This window comes from Odocoileus virginianus, chromosome 27 (assembly GCF_023699985.2).
Source record: "Odocoileus virginianus isolate 20LAN1187 ecotype Illinois chromosome 27, Ovbor_1.2, whole genome shotgun sequence".
Lineage (NCBI taxonomy): Eukaryota > Metazoa > Chordata > Mammalia > Artiodactyla > Cervidae > Odocoileus > Odocoileus virginianus.
In genome coordinates, this window is record NC_069700.1 from 5,353,551 (window position 1) to 5,368,312 (window position 14,762).

General features: G+C 45.0%; 1 protein-coding gene across 1 annotated transcript in view; it reads right to left on the minus strand.

Annotated features, from left to right (window-relative positions):
• The window catches only part of NEDD9 (neural precursor cell expressed, developmentally down-regulated 9), a 191,012-nt gene that overhangs the window by 117,574 nt on the left and 58,676 nt on the right, over positions 1–14,762 (minus strand). The window contains exon 3 of the mRNA XM_070457029.1: positions 2,264–2,453. Within this exon, the coding sequence (XP_070313130.1) occupies positions 2,264–2,275 (12 nt within the window). The 5' untranslated portion in view covers positions 2,276–2,453. The remainder of the gene's footprint in view (positions 1–2,263; positions 2,454–14,762) is intronic.

Below are 14,762 nucleotides of genomic sequence, written 5' to 3' on the forward strand. Positions count from 1 at the left end.
GATTCTCCAGGCAAGAAGACTGGAGTGGGTTGCCATTTCCTACTCCAGGCGATCTCCCAGCTCAGGGATCGAAGCCATGTCTCTTGTGTTTCCTGCGTTGGCAGGTGGGTTCTTTACCACTAGCGCCACCTGGGAAGCGGCCCCCACACTCTTGCCAGGTCTGACTGGAGGTTTTGCCAAACGCAATTGTAAGCACTTTACATACGTAGTCGTCAAGAGAACCCCTTGAGGTTGATACTATTCTCACTCCCATTTTATAGATGAATAAACTGAGGCAAAGAGAGGTTAAATAACTTGTTCACAGTCCTACTACTCATCAGTGGCAGGGCTGGGATTCAAATCGGGCAGTCTGACTTCACGGCTGTTTGTGTAGCCAGCACACTGTCTCCCCTTCTCCCCGAAGAGCAGCAGGAATATATCCTTAGGAAGCCCTGACAACCAGGAATAAACGCTCCTTTTTAATAGGTGACACTGAGAATTGCCAAATATTTACGCCCTATGTAGTCTACTGTCATGTAAGTGTGTGTGTCTGTATGGAATATTTTAAATAAACTTCAAAGATGAGAAAAAAAATCACTCCCAAGTGATGAAATTAATGATCTCAAAGGACCCGTGGACTCTGGATGGAGATAGTTCTAAAGCAAATTGAGGATTCCAGGTGGTCGGAGTGTCTGGTTTTTAAGTTGAGGGTACCAAGAATTGAGAAGCAACCTGTTTTGGAAATACCCCAGAGCTAATACTCACTGCAGGGACTGAAATGAAATGAAATACACCTTGTTTTAGAGAGGACGGTCTCCCCTTCTTCCCTCCTCCTTTTCTTTCTCCTTTTCTTTCTTTTTTTCTCTCTTTCTCTCTCTTTCCTTCCTCTGCTTTTGTCTCACTTTAGGAAAACTGGCTGAGTAGGTAGAAAAAAATGAGAGGAGGTGATTTTTTATTTCACTCTTCATTAAGAAATTAATTCACACTGAATGACTTGAGGAATCACAAACATAATTTGCTCCAGTTTAAATTCATACTTGGGTGGAGGCCTCCAAGTGTCCAGTTCTGTCACAGAGTTTTGTCATAGAACCTTTGGACTAGGGGAGACGTTTAATAGGCTTTTAGCTTTCAAACAGTGCAGTGATATGACAACCTAGCTGGCTGAATAAAAGAAATCCTTTTATTACTTAAAATATTTTAAGAATGTATTTGTCATTTTGCTTCACCGACAGCCCTTTACCTGTATATGGACTCCCACCACTGCCTGGAGATTTCTTATTTGTGGTGATGATTAGTTCTCATGTGACAGAGACAACAGATTACTGATCCCAACCCATAAAGGAATTAACTTTTTTTCCATTGAGCACAAGTTACTCTATGTACACGTTCTCATTTTATCCTCTCAAGACAGTCCTCCTATCACCATTTTATAAACTTGAAAACAGATTCAAAAGTCTCAGGTTAGTGGAGTGAGGCTTAAATCCAGGTCTGCCTGCAAGGGTATCACGCAAGAGCATGCTGCCTGCTTCCACTAGAAGTCAATTAATATGTGCAATTACATGTCACTTCTTCTCCTTAGTTTCCATAAAACCTTAGCAAGCCTTGGTTCAATAGGAGGATGGATTCTTTTAACCCTAACCTCCACCCTAGGCCAACATGTTTTCTTATGGAACGGCTGAGTGGAAAAGGATTGGTTTAGAGATGACTGGCAGACAGAGAGAGGAGACACCAGAGGACTGGCTAATTGGTAACCTAGGTCAGGGGTCCCCAACCTTCAGGATCTAATGCCTGATGATCTGAGGTGGAGCTGATTTAATGATAATAGAAATAAAGTGCACAATAAATGTAATGTGCTTGAATCATCCTGACAGCATCCCCATCCCCCACCCCTGGTCAGTGGAAAAATTGTTTTCCACGAAACCGGTGCCTGGTGCCCAAAACGGTTGGGGACCAATGACCTAGGTGATCAGCTTCTGATCAGTTCAGAAGTGCAACCTCCAGACTTGCTTGGGTATTACTACACGAGGTGGAATATTCTACCTCTGCCCCAAAAGATTCTTCCCCTGAGATTTCTGAATGGAAGGGAATTTTCTGTTGGCATCAGCACATCCATGTAAAAAGATTCACCCAAAGGAGCAAAATCTGGGGGCCTAACATCAACCTTTCAATTTCAAGTGTTAGTTGCAATCCTGGGTGGGAATGGACTACCATTTCTATTACTGTTTCAAACACATTCATCTGAGTTGAACCACACATAATGCGTGGTTTTTTCAACAGTACTCACCCTTGCCCACATTTTCCCAGGTGCCTCTCTGTCTCTTAAGCCAAAGAATGCTGGAGCTCTGGGTCTTGAAAAGGACGATCCCAGTGTTTTAGTTGGCTGATTGGGTTCTTCGTTTTCATAGCTCTACTTAAAGAACACACGGTGTTCTCATGCCAGTGTATGACATTAGGGAGCTCACAGCTTCCTGGGCCTGAAAAGAGAAGTTAAAAAGAGTGGGTAAACTCTGGCAGAGGCCAAGGTGCTTTTCGTCATTTAAGGGTGGCATCTCAGGAGCTGGAAATCTTGTTAATAGAATCCATAGTTTCGCTAATGGAGTAGTCTCATTAATGAAATACATCACTCATTCATGTAGTCAAGGGTAATATTTATGGAGTTTTTATTATGCATTTGCTGAAACCTTAAAGATGCATAAAATACGGTCCTGTTCTCAAAGAGCTCACAGTCTAGGAGGGCAAACGAAACAATCTGGGCAAACAAAATGTTCCAGAAATTCTGGCAGAATACAACGTGGGTCTGGTGAGTGGACCAAGGAGGGAAAAGGTAAACTTTGGCTGGAGTCTTGCAATGGGTAGATGTTAGCCAGGCGTTTCTTGCTGGGGTGAAATGGCAGCAATGAGGGACCCTTCATTGTCTGTAATCTGCACCTTTACCTGCCACTGATCGCCCTTGTCTTTCTCCCCCAACCTCACCGCCTCACTGGCTGCTGCTCAGCCACTCGGTCGTGTCCACCCTTCGCGACCCCGTGGACTGTGGCCCGCCAGACTCCTCTGTCCACGGGATTCTCCAGGCAAGGGTACCGGGCAGGGCTGCCATTTCCTTCAGGGGATCTTCCTGACCCAGGCTTTGAACCTGTGTCTTCTGCTTGGCAGGCGGATTCTTCACCACTGAGCCACCTGAGACGCCCCCATTCCCCTTTAAACTAATCCAACATGCTGTTCCTTTGATGATCTTGAAGCCACTAAATGTGCCTGGCTCCACTTTTTGGCATCAACTTGTGACGGTCCCTGGAGCCATATGCTTTTCTTGTTTCTCCAAAATGAGGAAAACTGGTCCTTTGACGATGGACCTTTTAAACAGTTCAGATACAAAGCCCGGGATTTGATTTTTTGCAAAAAAAAAAAAAAAAAAAAAATTGCCTGGGCTTTTGGTTGGTTAGTACTGGCCAGTTTTTTACTTCCCGTTCATCATCTCTTAGCCATAAGGTTCAGTTTGGGGATGAGGTATGTGTGTATCTTTATGGATTGTAGTTGAAATATATATTTTTAGAAAAACTCTTGATACTTAAACCATGTGGGGCATTTGGAAGTCTTTTTGAGAATCAGGAATCTGAATCTTTGTAAAAGGAAAGTGTTTTTCACATCAAGAAGGAAAAATCAGAACTAAATGGATGTTTTAAACTGTGGAGCAGAAAAATAAGGATTGTGTCTAAGACATTGTAGAAGCTTGGTGAACTGTGTAACCAACCTATCAGCTGCCTTGAGGCAGAGAAGTCTTCCTAGAAGTGCTTTCCAACTGGAGGGTGATAGGGAGCTGGCCGCCTCTCCCTTCTCTTAGGATGGGAACGTCATCCTGTAGTTTGTTTGATAAACATGATATTTGTAATCTCGGTTAAGAGCAAGAAGACTTCCCTCTGGGGCACTCGCAGTGGCCGGGCAGGAGGACCCAGGCCCCTAACTCACGGGCTCTGCCTGCACTCATCCTTGCTGCTCAAGGATCTCAGTCTGGACAGTGGAGAGAACCAGCCGTGAGAGGGTCCACTTCTCACTGAGGTCTTTGGCCCTGGAGGCATTTCAACTGCCCGAGGTATTTGAGCTTAAAGGCAGCCACTCAGAGCTGATCGGTCTGTGGGGATCCCATAAACTGCAGCACCATGGATAGAATGTATACAGAGAGATTCCATTAATTCTTTATTGTGAAATATGACACACGTGCGGAAAACTGTATAAAACAATGTAGAGCTTAATAAATTATCATAAATGTAACTGCACCCGGGTCAAGATATAGAACACTGCCAGGACCCCAGAAGCCATCAGTGCCTTTCCTAACACAACTTTCTTTTTCTTTAAAGGCAGGACATATCACACAGTATGTATTTATGTTGTTTTTTCCACTCGGCATTACGGATGTGAAATTCATTGATTCTAGTAACTTGGAGTTCTGAGTTGACTGCTAAAAATATCAGTAGATGTACATTAAGAGAAGATCTGTGGCCTTGGAAGAGTCACAGTAATAAAAATCCCAATAAATAGAATTGACCCATACAGCATTTAAAAATAACATCGAGATTAGAAAACTGACGTAGGGGTTGAATCAATACACCAGCTGGTGCTGACCTCTCATCCTTCCATAGGGGTATGTGTGTCCCGAGGGCACACCCTACCCCTTGCGGCTGGCTGCAAGTCGCTGAATTACCCAGCTGGGGCCAGTCAGGACCACCTTAGAGCAGGAAGGTCAGCTGAGGAGCCTGTCAGCTTACAGCTCCTTCGTGGTCACATCTGGCAGCGTTTGCTCCTCCAGCAGGCAGGAATGACCATGTGCTCCGGTCAGCAGAGAGCAAGGGGCACATGCAAGGCTCCTCCACAGAATTAGCACAGCCCACTCACTGCCCACTGGCTTCTCTACCGACCTGGCCTCTGAGCTTCCTCCCCACTTCACCCTCCTCTTGCAGACCTCCTCAGTCTCCTTGCCCCTTTGTCCTGCTAACGCAGCCTCCTGGGCAAAGCCTAGATCTGGATCAACGCAGTTGTTTACTTTCTCTGCATCAATCTTCCAGCTGTTGAAGCATGGCTGGAAAAACCTCACACCCTGCAGATGGTGCCTCTATAAACTTTGGTCACCGATGCCATCTGGACCCTGGTTACTGTCAGGCAGCCCTTCTCTCTTCTCCTGCTCAGCTTGCCACCCTGTCTACCATTTTCCTAATGCAATGATACCAGACCTTCTGTAATGATGTGCTGGGCGCCTACTCAAGACAGAGCTGACTACTGTTCGTTATGCACAAGGCTCTTTCAAACTGTCTCTACCTTCCTCAAGTCTCTGGTTCCACTTCCTGTCCGTCTACTGAGCCCCAACCCTAGCCTCCCCAGGCAGTCTCCCCGCCTGCTTCATGAAGAAAGCTGGGCCATCTGAAGCTACTCCCTTGACTTCCCTCCTCCATATTTGTATATCATTTTGCATGCACAGCCATCCCTTTCTCCCCTCTACCTCCTTCTGACAATACAGGAAGTGTCTCCCCTCCCGCTAAGGCTAATCCCTCTCCCCAGCCTGGGGCCACCCTCTCCAGCGTCCCCGAGGACATCTGTCTGTGCACCGACTCTCCCCTGACTTCTTCCCAGCAGTGGTCAAACGGGCTCCTGACCCTCCCTTAAGGATCTGGTATGGGGGACTTCACCCGGAGAAGGCAGGAAGCGGCGCTGTGGGTTGAGTTGTGTTCCCTCTGCCCTGACTCCGCAGTTCATATGTTGAAGTCCTAGCTCCTAGTATCTCAGAACGTGACCTTATTGGGAAACAGGACTCTCATTAGATAAGACGCTTTCATAAGGATAATCAGAATGAGGCCATATTTCCCTTGGATCTCAGTGTCCCCATTTGGGGACATAATGGGTGGTTGGACAGTCCTTTTTGTGGGGTGCAGTTCCAAAATCTGTGGGAACAGAGGTGGTGGGAGGGGTGAGGGAGTTTAGAAGAGAAGACTCTCCTGAGCTCTCCATTTCTCCTCTGACCAAAGTAGGTGCAGTTTTAACTGTTTTGTATTTGGGAACATTGGGTGATATTTGGCTTGAAACATGTTTCATTGTTTAAAAATTAAAATAAAAAAATTTAAAGCTACTGGCTTAGGTGTTATTTCAGATCCTTTCCAACTGTAATAGTCTACGATTACAAGGTTTTACAAGTTAACACGGGTTTGATGAACATATAATGCAGATTTTTCTTAAAAAAACCTGATTTAATATATTTTATTTCTTTTCAGTAAAGGAAATTTGTTAGACTTATGAAAGCAATTTAACTTTCAAGCCTTTTAAAGATGTTCATATAGAACAGTCGCAACCTAGAAAAGCAATTTTTTTTGGACCATATGTTGGGAGTTGGGGTTTAGAAATATGCCCACTGTCCACATGAGGCTATTAGACCCATGAGCAAGCACTTGTACATGAATAGGACCTTCAGATGATGAGCTCTTGAGAAGAACAACTGTGTCTGTTCCATCTTTATTTCCCCAGGGCCTAGCTTAGTATCTAGTACACTGCATGCTACATGCATGCATGCTCAGTCATGCCCAACTCTTTGAGACCCTGTGGACTGTAGCCTACCAGACTGCTCTATCCATGGAAATTTCCAGGCAAGAATACTGGAAAGGGTTGCCATTTCCTAATCCAGGGGATCTTCCTGACCCAGGGATTGAACCCGTGTCTCTTGCATCTCCCGCATTGGCAGTCGGGTTCTTTACCACAGCACCACCTGGGAAGCCCCATCTGGTACCCAGGAGATGCTTAATAAATGTTTGTTGAATGAGAACATATGATAACGTAGACTCTTTTCCTAGAGCTTGGTGAGAATTCTTGGTGATAGGAAAGAACTTTCTAAAGGAAACTGTGGGTGAACTAGAAGCCAGAGAAGGGGCAGTGTTCTCAGTCCAAGCTGGGTGAATATGCAGGACTCCTGCATGCAGGATGGCTATTTCTGTTCTGCAGTTGAGGAAGGCAGCCTCCATAGCTCCCTAGGACAGTCTAAGTTCCTGGTTTCCTGGCAACTTATTTCCCCCGCACTGAGGCCAGTGGACCATGGAGCCTATATCTTCCCCGTTTCTTCTTGGGTGTGTCTGTAGTCGGGTATCTGATCCTTATATTTAAGATCCTTGATGGGAAGGGGCCTGGGTAGCTACTAAGATAAGCCAGGTTCTCCAGCTTTCCTCCTCTTCCATTTGGCCATCCATGACTGCCAATGCGGTAGGAAGACCAGTGGCCTAAAATCAGGAGACCTGGCCTCTGGTCCCAGGTGTGTGACTGTGGGCAGCTCAGTCATTTCTAGGCCCTAGTTTCCTTATGTGTGAGGTTGAAGGGCTCAGACAAAACCGTGTCCTCAATTCTATGTCTTGTTAGACATACAACTGGATACATGTCACTTGGATATAACAGGTGAGATACCAGAAAAGGTGTTATTAACCAAAGACAGTATCTTTCTTTCTCTTTCTGTTTCTCTCTGTCTGTCTCTGACCCTGTCACACTGTGCAGTGTTTCCACTATGCTTGTGCCTTTGATGTAAGACCTTGAAGGGGATGGTGAAAATGCAGTGCTATTTAATTAAAAGGCACAGAAGCCGAACATTTACCAGTTGTTGTTATCGTTTAGTTGCTAAGTCACGTCCAACTCTTTTGCAACGCCAAGGACTGTAGCCCGCCAGGCTCCTCTGTCCATGGAATTCTCCAGGCGAGAATACGGGAGTGGGTTGCCATTTCCTCCTCCAGGGGACCTTCCTGACCCAGGGATTGAACTGGTGTCTCCTGTGTGGGCAGGTGGATTCTTTACCATCTGAGCCACCCGGGAAGCCCCAAGCAGTTATCAGTAGTGACATCGTAAGTTGAGTGCGTTTATCTGGTCTCCCTTTCATCATCTGGGCAGTGTCCTGAGGGCACGAGGCTTGACCTGAGTCAGATGTATGGGCAAAGGTGTCAGAAAGACCCTCCTCAGGGGGCCAGGTCATGCTCCCTAGAGCAGGACCCCAAGAGGGGTAGGAGTAGAACCCAAGGGCTGAAACCAGTTGGGTCCCCCTTATGGCTTGAGGACAGCTCTGGGCCCTGACTGATCAGCCAGCTGAGCATGCTGGCTCTTCACTGTCCGGCCACTGACAGTATCTGAAACAGAGGCCTCTTGAAATTACACACTTCCTGACTTGTCTTCCTTAGTAATTTCATGTCCCTAGGCTGCGGAGCCTTGTCAGCTGATGATAGAGTCCTTCTATCATGTTCGGATTTGCACAGTTTATTTTGGGAACTAAGACGGAAAGACAGAATTAATTATACCCTCCATGAAACAGTCCATCAGCCACCTGCTCATGGAGCAAAAAGTCAGATGTTTTGCTGCTCTTTGCCAGAAAGATAAGTCTTCTCTTGAGTCCCATTTGGGATTCTAACTAGGTTATCTATGACAATTTATTCTTAAGTATGGTGTGTATATATATATATATATATATATATATACACACACACCCCTATATATATATATATATGGTATACACACAGAAATATATATATATATATATTTCCATTTGTGTAAAAACAATAAATAAGTACCACTGATCTCTCTCTGCCTATGCCAAAGAAGAATTTGTTGAGGGTTTAACACCCCAATGCATTGGACATACCTGAATTCGACAAAACAGTCAAATTGGTGATTTGACTCAATTTAGCCAGTTTAAATATTGTTAGTATATAGATTTGCAAATGACTTTGGTTCTTTCAGAGTCATCCCTGGAGGGACTGACTATTACGTGAATTGGAAATGCTCAGGTATGTTTCAAAGGCCTACGAAACAAGCCTTCCCTTTGTTTTCACTTGGTAAGACTCAGTGAAGAGAGTGAGATGAGACGAGCTGTTAGTTCATCTGTGTGCACACCTAAATGTGTACCCTGGAGGCATAGCAACTAAATAATTCATGTTTAAAAATTTTCTGCAAACAGCAAGATACTCCAAACTATAGCCAAAACCCCAACCAAGAAAAAAGGGAATGACAATGCTCATGAAATAAATGAGGATGGAAGTCAGAGTTCTAAGTCTTTTAAGCCTTTTTGCACTTAGGTAATGTCTTGCTGAGCGCATGGCCCTGGTTCTTTTCCTGGCCTGTGCCAGCAAACTTTTAGGAACCTCCTGGCAGAAGAGAAGACACAGTTTGCTGCACCTTCCACTCCCGTAGAGTTCTCAGTTGCTGACTATTTATAGGGACTTTCAACTGCCTCCTTCTCCCATCTGGTATTAATTTTTATTTCTTCTTCTTTTCTAGGTTCTGACTCATCTCCGCCCAGACCGACAGGTTTCCTGGAGGCCTTGCTTCACCAGACGTAGGGCTCCACCCAGGTAACTCAACTGGCTGCTGTCCACGAGGAAAGGAAGGGCTGGGTTCCCAGTCCCAGAGAACCAGGCCATGATCGCTCAGTTATCTAAGTCAGAAGTAGAAAGCTTTCCTTAGCACTTCCTTGATTCCCACTCCCCACATCTAATCAGTAACGGGATCCTCCTCTCTCCCGAGGGCCCCTGGCTTCCTTTCTTCCAACTCTCCTTCTCGGCTGCCACTGTCTTAGCTCATTGCGTCTCTCCTGGACTGTTGAACAGTCTTCACATTTCAACCTCAAAACAATGCGGAAGACTTTGAAAAGTTTTAACTGGAAAGTAACTTGATCACATTGTGTTGTCATGGAAAATCACACTGAATCTAATGGATGAACTGCAGAGGTAGCTGGGACGGTGACACGGAAATCCATTGCAGAACTCTGCTGGGGTCTAGACGAGCGATTAGGAGGGCCCGGATTAAGCCCAAGGACAGGCAAGGAGGCGGGTATGTAGCATGTAAAATGGGTAGAGCATGGTAACGGATTGGAATTGGAAGGTGAAGGAGAGTGAGTGTTTGTTATGAATGTCTCCCACGGTATTGCTAGAAGCTTAGGAGACTGGGTGGATGGCAGTGTTATTATGAGAAAGAAGTGATCAAGTCTGTGAGAAAATGATGAACTTAAGGTGATGTGTTACGTTCCAGTTTCACGTGGGGAATGTCATGTGGAGAAAGAACCCATGAGCAGTAACACTCAAGTCTGGGATTCAGAGAGAGGTTGATGATGAAGACAGGCTTCGAGTCTGAGCTTAGAACTGGTAAAGTCACAGAATGTGTTACACTAATGGACAGAGATTATAAAGTAAGAAAGGAAGACGGTGGGCCCCTGGGGAACACCACTGAGGGGAAGGGGAAGGTAGGAGGAAACTCAGAAGGCGAGAGAGCAAAGAATTTTACATTAGATTATTGGCTTTCTTGATGGTGGTGGTTTAGTCACTAAGTTCATGCCTGACTCTTGTGACCCCCATGGACTGTAGCCTGCCAGGCTCCTCTGTCCATGGGATTTCCCAGGCTAGAATACTGGAGTGGGTTGCTATTTCCTTCTCCAGGGGATCTTCTTGACCCAGGGAGTGAATCAGGGTCTCCTTCATTGCAGGTGGATTCTTCACCAACTCTAAAGGCCCATGGATGTTCTTAACAAAACAGAGTCACAGGGACAGAAGACAAATGACATCTGGGTTGAACAGTGAGTGAGAGCTGAGACATCTCAGACAGTGAATCTAATTTCCCTTTCTAGAAACTTTACCATAAAAGCAAGAGGAGAAATGGGACACAGAACCTGACAACATGCAAGATCACTGTTTGGGGAGCATGTTGCAGTGGCCTGTGCACAAGAGAATAGAAAGGCACCTGCGATGCTGAATTTTATTTGTCACCTTGACTAGGCCACAGAGCGTCCAGATATTCAGTTAAACACTATTCTAGGTGTTCCTGCAAGAATATTTTTGGATGAGATTAACATTTAAGTAATTTATTTTGATAAAGGGAATATTTCAGGTTGAAACAAAGAGGCAGGACACTAGCTCAAAGCCATATGAAGCATAAATTTCTCTAGCTAAGATCAATACAAAAAAAAAAATCTAAAAACCAATATCACTATGATTTTGGCTCATAACTCCACTCTTGATTCTTTTACAGAGTTTAAAAGACAATAACTGAAAAAGTAATTATAAACCTACACTAATGGATATATAATATCAGTTCAGTTCAGTCGTGTCCGACTCTTTGTGACCCCATGGACTGCAGCACGCCAGGCTTCCCTGTCCATCACCAACTCCTGGAGCTTGCTCAAACTCGTGTCCATTGAGCCAGTGATGCCATCCAACCATCTCATCCTCTGTCGTCCCCTTCTCCTTCTGCCTTCAATCTTTCCCAGCATCAGGGTCTTTTCCAATGAATCAGTTCTACAGTGGCCAAAGTACTGGAGTTTCAGTGTCAGCATAATTTGTAACACAAGTAACATACATTGGGGAATGTATTTAAAGTAATTTAAAAGATTTAAGTAAGTAGACAGATTGCTCTCCCTAATGTGGGTGGGCCCTATCCAATCAGATGCAGGTCTGAGTAGAGAAAAAAGACTGACTCTCCTTGAGAATGAGAGAATCCCTCCTGCCTCAATGTCTTTGAACTGGGATCTTGGTGTTTTCCTGCTTTTTGACTGGAGACACTGGCTCTTCCTGGGCCACTCAGCTTTTGGAAAAGCTCTGGACTCCACCCCCGGACTTTCTCATTCTCAGGCCGTCAGACTTGGACTGGAAGTCGACTGCTGGCTCTCCTGAGGCTCCAACTTGCCTACCCACCCTGCAGATTCTTAGGGCCTGCCCATCTCTGTAATTACATGAGCCACTTCCTTATAATAAAACATATATATATATATATATATATATATATATATATATACACGTCTTCATGTTATTGTGTCTGTTTCTATGGAGAACCCTGACTAACACAACATAAAATGGAAAATAAAAGGGGGAAGAAAAGAAAACAAGGGCAGCAGGGACAGTGAAGGTCAGGTGTGGAGTGGATGAGGTCCGTGAGAGCCTACGTGCTTCAAAACTGCAGGGAGAGGGTGGGTGACCGCTGAGCCGCCTGTAATCTCTGATGACAGTGATGACTCACTCCCGTTATGTAATCAGAATTCGCCTTCAGACGTTGCTGTCTTGGAGGCTCCTGCTCATAGAAGTGAGACTTCCTCGCTAGGCTTGTTTTCTTGTTCCTTAGGAGCTGTTGCTAGCATAAGGTCATACTTAGAAAACTGAACCCTCAATAAGATTACTCAGAGTCTTGGCTGCTTTCTCCCTGGCCATTTGGTCTTTAGGTTGAAAAAAAGAAACAGCTCACTTTCTTAAAGTGACATCATACGTCACTTTGAAATAAATATGCTCTATAGACCAACGTGAAATCTACGGTCTTTTTTTCTTTTTTAAAACTCATGAAAGAGAAACTTTTGTTTTTAAAAATGTTAAAAAAATTTTTATTCTAAAAATCTCGGATAACCCAGTTATTAGGAAACGACCTGTTGAACAGAAACAGTAGCAGAGGTGAGGATCTGCCCCTCTATACCTGACTCATTTTTGCCACAGTGATAGGATAACCTCAGAAACCGCCAGGGTGATTTAAATGAGAGATTTATTGGGCATTCAGAACTCGTTTCATGTCTGCTCTACTTTTGTAAATTCTTTTGTCATACGATTCAAGTGACTAAGATAAATCATGTCATTTGTGGCTGTAGCCGAGGCCATTTGGAGTATCTGCTCAGTCGCTCTGCTCACTCAGAGTGGCAGGTTCCAGATTTCAGTTTGGACAACAATCTGCTTTATTGTTCACAGCTGCCTGGACCTGGGGTGGGTGGCTGACCCAAGTTCAAAGTCCTTCATGCACCCACTGAGTCACTCATGCACTGCCTCTCCAAGTGTGAGCTTGGGAGCATGGCTGCCTGTCTGCTTTGGGGCCATGAGCTCTATCCTCATCCGTACGATCATCACCTCCTTTCCTATCTCACTGCCCCATCCCCCACGGGGCTGAGTTGAACTGTATTTTATCACTTGTAGCCAAACGAGTCTTTATTTAGTTGTAATTTAAAACATAAAAATATTCCCTACTTGAGTTGAAATAAGAATTTCAACAGTTACAGCTGGGAACGGTGCAACAGGGGGGCCCAGTTCTCCAGTTAAATAACCACCCGTACTCTCTAACCCCTTTCTCATCCCAAGAGAGCCTCAGGGATGAGCCACAGCCAGCAGTGCCGCACCCTTGGAGGAGGTATGGTCAGCGCAGTGTGTATGACAGGACTACATATGCACATCCCTGTTGACCCAGAAAGAGCATCTGCAGGGATTTGTGTTACAGATAATCTTGTATAGGTGCAGGGAAAAACGGTATGCGGATAAAATTGTTAAGTCGCTAAACTGTGTCTGACTCTGTGATCCCACGCATTCTTGCCTTGAGAACTCCATGAACAGAATGAAAAGGCAAAAAGATATAATTGCACAGGTTCAAAAAAGACATCGTAAGAAGTCACTTGGTAAGGCACTGTTGGTAAGAGCAAAATATCAGAAACAATCTACATTTCTATTAATATAGAATTGGTTAAATAAATTATACATATGCACCCAACTGGAGTACTACGGTGCTATAAAAAGGAATGAATAAGGTCCTTCTGTATGGAAAGACTGCCAAGTAAGGAGAGCACAGCGCAGGATGTGGGTTTTGTAGGCCATCACTGCGGGGTAAGGACAGTTATTCACATTTGCTTATATGTGCATTGAAAGAAATTCCGGCAAGTGAAACAGATAAATTAACACCAGTAGTTTACTTGAGTCTATGAATGTGTACATGGCAGGGAGTTGTGGGTGTGGAGCCTAGATCGGAGTAGGAAGGAGACTGCCTGTGTACCTCTTACAAGATTTTAAACAATGTTATACTGGGCTTCCGTGGTGGCTCAGGTGGTAAGGAATCTGCCTCCAATGTAGGAGACTTGGATTTGATCCCTGGGTTGGGAAGAGCCCCTGGAGAAAGGCAAGGAAACCCATTCCAGTATTCTTGCCTGGAAAATCCTCATGGACAGAGGAACCTGGCAGGCTACAGTCCTTGGGGTCACAAAGAGTCAGACACAATTGAGTGACATGCGACTATATATATATATAGTGTGTCGTCAACTATTTTAAAAAAAAAGTGAGAAAGGGAAGAAAGGAAGGGAGGGAAGGAGGGAAGGAGGAAATCAACAGCCTGTCTTCCAAACGATCCATGGGATTGGCGGCACCACCACAATTAGGGTTTGTCTTTCTGAAAAAGGTGGGTGCACAGAACAATCAGAGACAACAGCTATGCTAGATCAGGGCCGCATGAGAGGATTGGCTCTTTCTTAAAGCTGCAGCTCACTGAATAAAAGCCCAAGCCACCAGCAGCCAAGTTTGATCAGAGAAGGGTAACCACTGCGCTCACGAGACGCCGAACCCTGCAGGCAGTGTGGGCAAACAACCGGGTGTGTTACGTCACAGAGGCTGAGCTCAGAGCATGGTGAACCCATGGGGTTTTTAGGGCAGACACACAATTGCTTGCAAACAAGTAGCAGGTACAGTGAGCAGCTTTTGGTGTTTCTCCGCAGGTTTTCTCTCTGGTGTCTCGAGGGAGCTGGGAGAAATTCAGGTCTGAAATCGAAACCTGCCTCAGCTAAGATGCTCCCTTAAACTAGACTTGAACCTAGGGGCTCTTCTGGCTTTATTTGCCGAATTCTAACTGGAACCAAACCCTCCAGATATTATTCTTATTCTGTTGTGCTAATATTTTTTTGCTGGAAACACATCATACCAAGGTGGCTTGGACCCCTTCCCTTTGCCAGACTTCAAACGAAAACTCAAGTGAGCAGACATCCAACTTCCGGGCTGATCCAGGTT